Source organism: Nyctibius grandis, chromosome 2, assembly GCF_013368605.1.
Source record: "Nyctibius grandis isolate bNycGra1 chromosome 2, bNycGra1.pri, whole genome shotgun sequence".
NCBI classification, from domain to species: domain Eukaryota; kingdom Metazoa; phylum Chordata; class Aves; order Nyctibiiformes; family Nyctibiidae; genus Nyctibius; species Nyctibius grandis.
Window position 1 is genome coordinate 18,342,383 of NC_090659.1, and position 13,509 is coordinate 18,355,891.

A 13,509-nucleotide genomic window follows, 5' to 3' on the forward strand; every position below is an offset into this window, starting at 1 on the left:
CTTAAGTTATCAACAGCTAAAAATCTTTTCTAGACCTGTCACCTCAAAAGGGACCAACTTTGAGAAAACATAGAGAATCTAAAAAAAAACAGCTGTTGAGGTCCAGCCAGTTGCGTACGCTATAAACTTGGCATCTGAAAATTTTTACTATTAATTTCTGAAAGTTTATCACACAGAGGAAGAGACAGCAATCCAGAGACTACAGAGATTGACAAAAGTAATTTATTCCTTCCCCTTTTATTGACTTTTTAAATAAATCCACCACAAATACCATCCAAGTTAGAATATATTAGTATGCTACTGCTGTTAAAAAAAAAAAAACATGAAAAAAAACGTATAGTTGAAGACTATTCTGATACATCTGTCACATTCACTTAAGAGTCCTTATTATTATGGGACAGTGGAAATACAATGTACATTCAGTGATAGTTAATTTGCCAGCTAATGAAGACATTAACTGAAATAATGAAAACAAGAATTGATCAGTGTGTATGCCTTCTCTTTAAAAGCCAATCGTCAATAAATAGGCAATGTTTTTCATTGTCATGCAGGAAAGATTGTACTCTCTCTACTTACTTGAACTTCAGAGTTTTCATGGTTTTAGGGTGCTCGATGGCTAAGGTTTTTTGGGAAAACGAGACTGTTAGAGATGAAAGCTCAGTTTATAAACATGTTAATTTAGAGCATGCTAAGTTTAAATTTTATGCTTTAACAGAAGGTTACCACCCTAGTTCCATGCCTTAATGTCCAACAGCAACAACATTTTTTCCTCTAAGAGGAACTATTATGAACGCTTAAATCAAAAATCAAGTCTTTATACCACCTATGTTAAATTCACCTGTTATATTAAAAGGCATGATCTGGGTTAAGTGCATAACACCATGTTAGAATATACCTAAAATAAGAGGTTTTAGTCAACTATGCTGTGGCTTAAACGCCACTTTTCAGACATAACTCTGCATTATTTCTGAATTTTTAACATCTCAATACCTTAAAAATATAAAAATTAAAATAAATTATTCTTATATATTTCTTTATATCAAAGAAGAATCTTCAAACTTACAAAAAACAGTCCAGAGGTAAATATGTGTCATATGCCCCTAGTCAAGAATTTAAAGTAACTGACATCATTATTCCAAGTTAGCTTCTTTCAACATACGGTTTATTGCATCCTCTTCATTTATTACTTAGCTCACAGAAAGAAGACAGACCGTTTTATTTCAGAAAAATGTCTCTCGACAGAGCGGACAGGTGGATTTGTTGCTGGATGTGAACCATTTGTACTGAAAGAGAAATACAACTATTTAATATACAAATGCAAGCTGAATATCAGGAACACTGGTTTAACCACCAGTAATAACTGTTATTTGCCAATTAATATAACTATCAAACATTAACTACAAGAAACACTAAAAAGACCCCTTTCCACTAGTGTGTGTATGTATGTATATATATACATGTGTATATACACATATTACACACACACACAAAGTTTTATTCTAAAAAACCTGACACAAAGGAATTCTTGTCCAGTCTCATTTTAGAATAAAAAGCTAGTGTTTTTAAAGCAGCAATGATTTCTCCATTGTATGGCCACACAGATGCCAACCTCTTCCAGTGTAGTCTGTAACCATACAACCAATGCCTATGATGACTTGGATATAGTTAAATATTAATTATCCAGATCAGTATAGTTTACTATTTATGCTGCATAAATTTGAATTTAACCTTTTTATTCCCGTATCTGCGCTGATAACAACAAGACGCTGTTGCTGCACCCTACGCAGATGTGATGGCTTATGTCTTAATGAGCACAAAACAGTTATCTGTGAAGTGTAGCAACCCCTTTCTCATTACATGCCCTTACAGCTTAATACAAAACCCATACAAGTACTTTATGAGTTCAGTTAATTCCAGGTACTCCAATGACATAATAGAGAATTCACGGTATTACAACAGAAGTTCCTGGTTCAAACTATAAATGGGTATTTTGCCTATTTAAAAAAATGTAGTCTAGGTACTTACCAAGCAAGCTGAATGAAACTTTTTCTTGCATGTTCTGCAAGCTTTTTTGGGAAGAGAATAGTTGGAACCATGAATGACTGAAAAACAGATCATGCAATCTTCAACGCCCTCGAAACGTTTATCCACATTATTTTTCCACAAAGACAAGCCTTCCATAATACTTCCATTCTAACAGAGGGAAAAGAGCTGTTAATGCTGTAGAATTCCTGTAGAATATTCTTACTGTTATTCCTAAGCACTGGAAGGAAACAAAGCCTGAAGGCTTTTAATCTGAAATTATACACAATATATGCAGTGAATAATTTATAAAGCCAACATATGAAATATAGATGACAGTCTAATCTATAGAAATGCAAGCATTTATCACAATGGAAAGAATGCACTTAGGAGCACTTAAAAGGGGATTTTAAAATTTTGAATCACTATTTCGTTTTGTTCTAACCACAGATGATGCAACTTCAGCAACCACCAATCTTTCAGAGAATTTAATGTACTGGATAGTTTCTGTCTTGTTTTTTTTTTCAAATTATAGTTGAGATGGCATTACCACACGGGGCAAACACTGGCCCATGTCTTAAGAGATCTAAATTTTCAACTTTGGCTATGGATTTAACAGGACTTATTAGGCAGATAATTTTGCCTCTCTATTTCAGCATCTGGAGAAAAGCAGATGGTAAGAGTAACCAGTTCTATGAAGTCCTTTGAGATCTACTGATGAGATCCATTATACAGATCTAAATAATATTACATTACTAGGAATATTTTTCTATTATCAGGATCTCTTAAGTTTTCAAAACTATGGGCTTTCTCTAAACTCACCTGATGTGTAAGATACGTGCTTAACTGTAGCATCCAGTTGCGCCATTGCTGTACAGCCACACCAACCCTCTTTCCACTCTCAACTGTTATGGATCCCAGTGGGTAATTTGATGGAAGCTGTATTATTAGTTCAATAAATATATCATCAACTGAATAGGTAGCAATGACTTCCCGTGCCGCAGACCGAGCTTTCACCTATGGAAAAAATGCACATATTAAAAAACTCCACAGAGATACATACCATCTCTAGTCTTTTTTTATATATATATATAACAAATACTTTATTATACACATTAAATAAGTTTCTTAGATCAGAAAAACACTTTTCTCAAAGAAAATAAAAATCCATTCATATCTTGGCAAACCAAAAAAACATTATCAGCCATTTTTCAATCTACTGATTGATTACATTTTTTAATAAACAAAAAAGAAGTATATTCATAAGTGTCTTCCACTTACCTCCTCAACTTCTCCAACATCATAAAACCCATTCTTTTCTACTTTTTTCCCAAACAGAATATTAATAAACATCAACTTAAAATATCAATGCCAAGCTAAATTATGTTTTTATCAGCCATTTGGAACAACAAAAATAAATATCATATCATATACACAACAATCATATAAAACACTAACACAGTCTGGTTCTGAGGAGTAACATTTCTTAAAATGTTTGCAAAAAACTAAAGTAAATCAAAAAAAGGACAAGACGTCTTACTAACCGTCATGCCATTAAATAACTGTGTGCTAGTCTGAACAGAAGATATTTCCTGTGAAGAAAGCACGCTGCTGACATATTTGCTTGTAAATTTATCTACAACGTTGAAGACACGTTTCTCACAGCTATTCCACCAAAGCCTGACCATGGCTGGCAAGTCTTTCAGCGTTATATGGTACACAGAGCAGGCCAAGTGCGGAATCTGGGATGACAGGACTCCTGTCCCTGGGAGGGAAAGAAAGGAAATTGAAATACTCTAACACATTAGTCACAAATGTTGGTTCCTCCACATCACATAAGAAAAATTTTGATATCGACAGAACTGTGGTAACTAGAATTCCATGTACATGCTCCTTCTAGATTTGCTACTATAAGTGCTTGTTTGACTCTGCCTTTCTCCATCAGTCTGGTTTCTTTTTTTCTTAGACTAACACTTCACGACTGGGAATTCATCTTCTAATTTCAAGATGAACTCTAGGTGGACTACCAGAAATCAAGAATAATTTTATATCCTAGAAATGACAAAATGCTCACAGTGACAGTCTGGAGTGAACAAACAGATTTTTGGAGCAGGTCTGAGGTTTGCAGTGTTCTATGGAAGTGCATAAAGAGATAAAGGAAATCTTTCTCTTGGGATGTCATGTTAGTAATTCTTTCTTACTGTCATCCAGATAAATTGTTCTGCAACACACAGTGATGTTCAAGCAAAAAATTAAGAAATGAAAACTCAGTATCTTTGCTTACATCTATACAGGTACAAAAAATAATTTAAATGAAGTAACTTTCAAAACTAATTCTCTTTTTCATGTTTCTCAGCTAAAAAAAACCTGTATCTTCTCTCATCATGGTTGATTAACTGGGTCTTCTGAACAGCGTGACAAAAACAACACACAATTTAACGTCTCAAACATTTCAAAAAATATATATTAAATTATATTTTAATTTGGTTTTATTTATGTACTAAAATAGAAGAAAAAATAAAAATTCCATTTAGCATTAAAAAAAATATCTAGAAGCAATGGAGAAGTCCCAGAATAGATCACACGTTTTTATTATTTTAGAATCTTTGCATACATTCAGGTTCAGACATTAGCAATGTATTATTTCTGTCCTAAGTAAATAATCTAAGCATTTCCTGTTTTGTTTTTTTTTCTTGATATTTCTGATAAACATTTCAACTTTGATTAAGATTCAAATGGGGTGTGTTAGCCAAAGATTTTTAAACATGTATGTATTTGTCTCTGTGTGTGTATCTATTATATAGGTAAGGTTTTCTAAATATGTATTTTTAAGCAGAAAAGCATATTTAAACTTCAGCAATATCAAAACTCTCTCAAATGCACAAGTACAATTTTTACTAACCTTTGACATCTAAACGAAGCTCTTCAGTAAAGAAGGTTTTTGTGTCCTTATTCAGAACTTCTGAACTTGGCCCAGAGAAGACAGGGTTTTCAGGCATAAGCCTGAACAAGTGATAAAGCAGTTTATTCAAGCTTTTAGTTCTTCGAAGGTATTGTGAGTAGAGAACCCGCAGCTGATAGTGTTAAAAAAAGAACAAAAAACACACGCACAAAATACAGATGAGACTTAACAAATATAGCTTACTTTGTAAATAATACAAATATGTTCCTGTAGGGCGGAAAAACAAGACTGCAATTCAGAACAAGTGTTTAGAAGAGTGATTTAGTTCTCTGCACCATTTTGAATGATTAGAAGATCATAAAATGTAGCAAGCTTGTTTGAAAATGCCAGAATCAATCATCTATTAATGAATCTTAATTATTTATTACTCTAATATGACCATCCTCAACTACTACAGTGCAGAAATCTAAGTCTATTGGTGCTTTCAGAATTCCACTAATTCCACAAAAAAAAACAAGAGGTAGGAAGATAAATAGTCAAAAGAATAAAAATGCTGGATGAAATGTCAAGATTCAAACTAAATAAGCATGTTCAGAAATTCAGTTAAAAGGAAAAGACTCTGAACATATACCTGAGAAGAAGCTGCTTTGAAGAAAGCTAATGTTAACTTCCAAGTGAGAAGATATCCTAGAACAAGGCAGAACTCATCGCTCAGGGGCTGAATAACTGCAAATTCTCCAACAGGAATGCATTCCAGGATGTTTTCTAGCAAGAGTTCTTGAGTGGCCAGGACAGACATAAGAGCCGCTGGAGGTGATCTATGGAAAAATGTTATCTGGCATAGTAAACTCAAACCTCGAGCAAAGCATTAACTGAATTTATATTCAAAGCTTTCCTAGAAACCTGTTAGTAAAGCCAGGTATGTAGAACATAAAAAGAACCTTTTAGTATGGGAAAATTTACTTTCAGATTCACACATTAGTGCTAGATTTTAAGATTTTAATTTTTTTTTTTTCCTGAAATGGACAGTTGGTGTTTTTACCTCTTGCAAGACGAATATAAACTGAATGATCACTTAATCTGAAAGTGGCCTATGACTGAGCTGATTTAACCTACATCACAGACAGCTGGTTTGCTTGCTTGCTTTCTTTGCCAAGTCACACCAACAAAGGAGCAACTGAACAATGGATCTCCTAACCATTTAATGTGTTGGCTTTGGCATTCAATTAAAAAGCCCTTTGCAGCTCCGTAGTAAAAAAAGGTATTAACCATTGCACTGAGGTAAAAAAAAAAAAAAACTTTTTTTTTTTTAAAACCAGTTACTACATTCCCTCTTCAAACTGTTGACTTTATGAGATTCAGGCTATATAAAACACCCAGGTCAAATTTGGAAGTTCAAGAAACTGAAGTTACCTGTGCAGCTGGACACATTCTGAACACAGCAGTCCAGTAAAAATCTGTCAAGATTTTACAATATGGAGCATATATGTTGCACTTATTCTAGTAACTGTACCAAGAAAACAATTGCAAATAGTTTCAAGTTCTAGCACAAAGGCAGACTTAACCAATTATATTGAATATTTTCAATATTTATGACCCTATTGTCATAGCCATGTCATTTTTTTTTTCTTTTAACATCTCCTGACAGACGACTACTCTGCTGCAAATCTCAAGTCTTGTAACGTATTTTTAAAATACAGAAAACAGACATAAAAAACCATGAGGAAAATACACACAATGCTGATTCCTCCTCTTCATCACCGTAAGATTTGAGGTCTTCATCATCAAATTTAGGCAATTCAGGCATTAATCTATAAAAATATGGAAAATAAATCAGATCTAATTTTTACTATTTTAATGTATGTGATGCATAGTTCTTTGCTTGTCAATATCAACATTAGTGATAAGCAACAAAATAATGGCAATTATTCCTTAATAACAACACAGAATCTTTAAGAGACACGTCACCATTGCAAAGTTGGTTCCTGAATGACAGCCAACGAGCACGTAGCTTCGCTTGGTTCTTTTCCAGACCTTTTACACTTCCTGAGTCAAGCTAAAAAAAAGCTTCTCTATCTCAGAATAAAGCTATTGCAACTTTACGCCTCAGTATAAGTGAAAGATAATGGTAGCTTCTTATGCTTAAGCCATCTGCCTCACAATCTGCATTTTGAGCAGTGAAATGCACATACTATTTTTCTAATTCTGTATTCTCTCTTTTGGTATTAGAGATGTCCAAAAACTTCACAATACTACTACACAATTTTATTCACTTTCTTCATTTTCTGACCTAAACTAGTGAAGATAAAAAGGTCATACTATCTAATGATACTGTCAGACCCATATCAAACCTGGAATATTTCAGTTTACACTTTAAGATTCTACGAGTGTTAAAATAGGGACTAAAAATAAATAGCTTTATAGTTATGATACTGATATCTATGTAACTGTGGTACAGAAAATAAAACTGTATCTTCATGTACTGCAGTAAAATTTCTCAGTATATATTTAGTCTACTTTTACAATTAAATTTAGCATTCATAGCTTTCTATAATGTTCTCCAGAACACAAATTGCCAGTCAAGAATTTTCTCCTGTAATGGAACATGACTTTGCTAAACACATCTATAAGTGCATGTTCTACAGCACATTTGAAAAAAAAAAAAAAAAAAGCAGGGGGGCAGGTGGAGGGAAGTGAGAAATTTGTTGATTCTTACTTATACAACATATGGTAGACAGAAATCTGTACAGGTCTAGCCCGGAAAAGCAACAATGGAGACAATGTATTTAGTAGAGTCTGGAGTTTATCTGGAAGATTTGTTTTCTGGCCTGCAACAAACTTCGCTGGCAATTTATGGTTTAACAACTGGTCCTTCGAGATGTATGTTAGAGCTTCACCCAAAGACATTAATACAGAGTTCTGAAACGAGCATTCAGATGCATTTTTGGTTTCTCCTATTTAAAACAGAGAAAATACAAGCTGTGTTACAGAACATATGGATAATATCATAAACAAACATTACTAGAAACAACTCAGACTCTGCTTATCAGAATCCATCTAACTTAAAAGTCACAATGTTAAGTGCAATTACTTTACTAATTAGCATGTAAGTGTTCAAAAAAGTGAATTTTTATAAGCTATGTTGACATAGTATTCCTATAAATTAAAAAATATGGCCTGTCAAGTTCTATTTCAGAATAGCCTGATGGGTATCACTGTTACCCTCCTTGCCATATACTTGCCTGTGACTTTCACCAACAAAGGTAACAGCAAATTGTGAATTCCTTCAGAAAAGAATTCTTTCCATTCACTGATCAAGTTCACAGGAAGGTTTTCAGTAGTTTCAGGAGCTGCAGCTTCAAAGTAAGCACTAAGGGCAGATGCCAAGTCACAACTGACACAAGCAAAAATCTGCACAAGCGGGACATGATAAAGCGAACGGTTTTCACTGGTTGTCTAAGAGGAAAAAGAAAAAAAGAGGAAGATTTCTTAACTATAAGTTTGCTTTAAAATATCTGTTTCACATTCCCTGTCTGTACCAGAAAGTGCAATTTCAAAGACAACTCAATTCCAAAGACCATTTTAAAACAATCTGGGGGAAAAATGAAAAAAGTTTAAAAATATAATCTGTATTTTAGTAGGACTTGCTGAAAATTATTTCCAAGCCTCATCAACATTTAGAATCCTGGATTGCTTCCCTTACATGACCTTCTTTATAATGACAGAAAGAAACTGCCACCAAGTGGATTCAAATAGAGATGTAGTAGCTGTAGCTTATCTGGAGCACTTGTGCAGCCAAGTGAGACAAAATTGGTAAGTGAAGTGCTCTCATTTTTCTCTCCCAAACATAAAAGCCATACCACTATCATGATTATATTTCCAAATTGTAGAAGGAAATTGGCAATGCACTATTGTAGTCTGGAAATTATTGAAGTGGTGATCAGGAGAATATTTGCTCTCCCTCAACATAGCTCCTTTCTATTTTTATTATTACTAGCTTCCCCAAAAAAGGAATATTGTTAAATAATAAAAATATTTAAATATTAACTGCCCAAGCACTTAATCTGTGCAACAAGTTTTTTCATATAAGTTTACCATTTGTGGGTTTTTTTTTTTTAAATAAAAAAAATAGTTTTGAGGGACATACAGCATAGGTAAGAAGATCAATCCTGAAACCAAGAAAGGCCACGTGGAAGTTTCCAGCCTGCCCTTACAAGTGTGTAGTGACAGAGGGTGCTATAACTATTAAAAAAAAAAAAGCTAGAGGGTGAAAGATTCTGTATCTTTATTTGAATAATAAAGTAGTAGTCAGCTTTTCACTCTAACCTGTTTTCTAACAGTGTTAGAATATAATTTTGATGTTTCATGTGATCATTTAGATACTGAAATGCAGATACTGCTTTTCATTCAGTTAGTTTTTATATGTCATGTTAGACTTTGGTCTCAAAGGGATATTATTTTTCAACATAGAGACCTACAGCAGACACATTTCAAAATTATTCTTCAATTACCAATGCCATTGCTAAACGTCGTATTACTTCAAGGTGGAAGTAATTTCGTCTCCATATACAAAAAGAAACAGGAGATACAGTATTGCTTGTGTTTTTAAGGCACACATGACCTTTGTCAAAAGTTCAATGAAAAAAGGATTTTGTGCAATTCTTTTTAACATTGTGTCAAACATTTGCTAAGCTGAGATAACTATGTGCCTGCCATAATCAGAGAATAATCTAAAAAGGTTCCATCTCCAGTTTTGATGTACTTACATTAGCACTCATACAGTAGTTCAAGTTTATGTTCTTAGTTCTGTATTTTGATTGAGATTTTTAAAATAAGTTATCTTTGAAATGCTGAGTACCCAGCTATTAATATTGATCATTACTCTAAAGTACTAAAAAATTAACACCCACATTAGACAAAACAAAGTTAAAACTGTTAAGACCACTGTGTTCTAAACTCTAAGTAAGAACCATTAGGAGCACTCTGATTTCTATTCCTCTTGGCAATCCTCATGCATCTTTGTTCAAATTTAACTGCTGCGTGGCATAGCTTCTACAATGTTTTAGTGTATCATCCTGATATCGAACTTTCCACTTCGTAAACAGATAGGTGAACTTTTAACATACAGCGTTCAAAGATTTAGGATGAAATGTCAATCAGACAGCCCAGTAAGATTATAAAAATGTAGTTATTTCGTAGCCTATTTTTTTAATCCCCTCCTCCCTTGCACCAGTCCAGTAGGTTCAGAGGGCATCAGGAGGATCCTATTAAAAGCTGCAATGCAATGGTTAGTAATAGTCTCTTTCATATTACCTCTAACCAAGCCAGCATGGAGCACATGATAAAGTCCCACTCATTATCAGCCAAAGGAGCTGTGGAATACTTCAGCAACAAGGGAAGGTAACGGATCATCTCTATGTTGAAACCAAGCAACTGAGCACTTGTTTCTTTCAGGTTGCTGGAATAAAAATACAACTAAAGCTTACACATCTTCATGTTGTAGACACGAGTATTTATATTCCTGCTTTCACTCCTCCTCTTAGGACAAATTAGTCTTGCACCAGGCTCTGCCCTATGTGCTTTTGATACTGTCTTTCAAAGCTGGAATACTACATTAGCTACCAAGTCTAAATAAGTCTGTCAACAGGTACAAAATAGTCTATCAGAGCTACTTGCTCATTTGCATGTTATACTGATTCCTAAAATTGTACAATGTACATATCCACTCAAGTAATATACTTACATAAACTATTAAATTTAGCAATTTCAACTAAATAAATGCAAGAAAAATAATCATTTAATTACTAATATTAAAAATAAATTATAAGCTCTCAAGTGTCCAAATCATGTACATTATTTTGAGATACTGTTGCCGGCATTTTTCTCACTATACTCAAGACAAATGAACTTCAGTATATTTTCACTCCTTGCTGGAAGCTTTCCAAGTTACATTTTCAGGTCCAGAATTTTAAAAAACAGACACCTAAGTTTGGTATCCAAGTTTTCTTTCTGCTACCAAATAAGCAATCAGAATTTGGAACTAAATATCCAGCAACACCTACAAAAGTCAATCAGTTCTGAATGCTTTTGAAAACAGTTGACATCTATGCGCATTAAAAAAGCTCCTAGTTTCCCAGCCTTCAACCACCCAGGTAATTTTCTTCAGTATAAGTTATTAGATACTTAAAGACAGGTATATTAAACTGAGGAATGTAGTTCTACAAAGGCTTAAAAATGTAGTATTAGAGTATTAGAGTGGGATGGTGGTTGTAACTCACAAATTGATTTTGTTTGAGTTAATAACCACTCTATTTTGGAACTCTTGTTTCAGAAATTTTAAAAAAAGTCAAATTATATCAAAACTGCACTCACCAGCTAAAGAGAAAGCTATCCTCATTATCATTTTTCCAAGATATCATGATTTTTAGTATTCCAGGTAGTAGGTGATCACAATCAATACTTCTATCATTCAAGCAGGAGTTCAAAATGGAAAGACACCCAAATGCTCCTGAAACATAATAAAAATATCATACTCAGTAGGTCTTAATTATCAAGACAAAACAAACATTAGAATGTGTGTCAATTGACCAGATCATTTTATTTGAACTTAATATCGTAAGATAGTTTGGATAATATCTAAGCTTTCTTCTTTGAACACTTAATCCAGAGATGCAATTGTTAAATCAAAAATACTATATCCAACCCAAACTTAAAAACACCCCAACAACAAAACCAAAAAAAAAAAACACAAAACCCTCAAACCAACCACAAACAACTGTAAGATTAATTGTTGGTTTATATGATTAACAAAAAAGCAAAATACCTGCTAAGATTTAAATCGTTGTGCTACTAAAAATGTAGTATGCTAAGCAATAACTTGGACAGATAATTAAGTAAATGTAATTGCGAGTTGTGAACTCCAGTATTATTGTAAGAGTGTTAATTTTTAATTTCAGAGTGAAGTACTACTGTTGCATTACTACTGTTCTCCATTTTTAAGGAAAACTGCATGTATCTAGGTTTCTTGGAGAACATTTCTTACAAGCATGATGACAAAGAAATGAGTTAATTAAAGTACCACTTATGCATAGCAAAAACCAACCAAACAAAAAACCCACTTCACTTAAGCAGCAGTGCAATGATTTACAAGAACTTTACCAGCACTTTCCTGATCTGAAAAAGAAATTAAAACTTGAATGGTAAGCCTACAACCTATGTCAAACTTAATGGGAAAATTTGGGTATATATTGTCTGCTCAGGAATCCCTAGGAAAATGAGAAGCAGCAGAAAGGAAAATGCCAACCAGCGTTACAAACAAGAGCACTCCACAGCAGGGGAGGAGTGAGGATTCTTTTTCCCATTTTCTGTTTCAAGTTTCACAGTGACATTTGGTTGGTTCACCAGTTCACTCAGAAAGCCAGGAAAGCTTAGCTAAGCCTGAAGAATAAGTGTCAGCGAAACTACCAGAGGAGAGAGATTCAAGATTCCTCTCAATTGCTGCATGACACTTAACACTGAAAATTTTCACACTTGGAGGACGTCCATTTGAAGAACTCATCTGAAAACCTGAGGACACTCCAAAGGGACAGATGTCCACAGTTTAAAGTCACCAAAGATTTTTTTTTTTTTCAATTTAAGTAAGCACATCCTGTTAAAAAATATGAAATCAACTTTCAAGTTTTTATACAGACTGATCAATAAGAGTATGTGCAAGAAAGCACAAAAGCAGTACTGAGAAAAAATAGAAAGTTTTTTCTTTTAAATTACATCTAATTCAAACATGTAGAAGGACTGTGTGTGGGCATTTCCAAAGAATCTTCTTGCAAGGCAATAAGTTTGTGAAAATATAAAGGCTTTCTAAAGGATATTCAAAGCAATATTATAACACACCTCAATCATCTAAGTAATTTTTCAAAAGCTGCTGAAAGTGTATGTACAGCAGTTCTGATTCAACACACTATATCCCATGCACTGGAAGAACTACTCAAAAATTATATATAAACTGTGAAAAAGTTCTTGCTAAAGCATCTAAAGACAATCATGACACTACCAGTTGACGATAGTAATATTTTTGCATGCTGTGTAAAGCCTAAATGATTAATTGAAGACTTTGATATTTACAAATGTGTTTAAATCAGATAGACCAAACAAGAAGTATGGCAATATCAAAATTATTTTCACAATATCAGCCTAAATCCTTTAGTTTTTAATTTTGCACCAGGCAGTATGGCTTGTACTTCCTTAATAAATCAGAAAACTACTACATCCAACAGCCTAGAAGAAACATGCAAACTGAGAAGATATTTCTTTCTAGGAAAAAAGATATTATTACAGTTAACACGTTTTACCTAAACACAAATATTATTACAAAATAATGTTCTTAAATTCTAATGGAGTGGACTCAGGTAAGAACACACTCACCATCAGTGCTGGAAAGCTCTGCCTGTGTGCATGTCATAAGTTTGGCCACACAGTGGAAGACAAGTTCTTTCTTTTTTTCCTCAATTAAAAAAGGTGATAGACACTGAAGTGTATGCAATCTGCCCTCTGTTAATGGCAGAAACCTATTCATACAAGCAAAACAT

General features: G+C 33.6%; 1 protein-coding gene across 3 annotated transcripts in view; it reads right to left on the reverse strand.

Annotated features, from left to right (window-relative positions):
- Positions 1-232: 232 nt before the first annotated feature.
- Positions 233-13,509, reverse strand: part of LTN1 (listerin E3 ubiquitin protein ligase 1) — a 31,091-nt gene continuing 17,814 nt past the window's right edge. For all 3 annotated transcript variants that reach the window (XM_068425475.1, XM_068425476.1, XM_068425474.1), the window contains 12 exons: positions 13,346-13,488; positions 11,297-11,432; positions 10,238-10,382; positions 8,167-8,380; positions 7,641-7,878; positions 6,661-6,735; positions 5,556-5,742; positions 4,925-5,096; positions 3,567-3,787; positions 2,845-3,039; positions 2,026-2,193; positions 233-1,283 (listed from right to left, as the gene is read on the reverse strand). In XM_068425475.1, the coding sequence (XP_068281576.1) occupies positions 1,221-1,283; positions 2,026-2,193; positions 2,845-3,039; positions 3,567-3,787; positions 4,925-5,096; positions 5,556-5,742; positions 6,661-6,735; positions 7,641-7,878; positions 8,167-8,380; positions 10,238-10,382; positions 11,297-11,432; positions 13,346-13,488 (1,957 nt within the window). In that variant the 3' untranslated portion in view covers positions 233-1,220. The remainder of the gene's footprint in view (positions 1,284-2,025; positions 2,194-2,844; positions 3,040-3,566; positions 3,788-4,924; positions 5,097-5,555; positions 5,743-6,660; positions 6,736-7,640; positions 7,879-8,166; positions 8,381-10,237; positions 10,383-11,296; positions 11,433-13,345; positions 13,489-13,509) is intronic.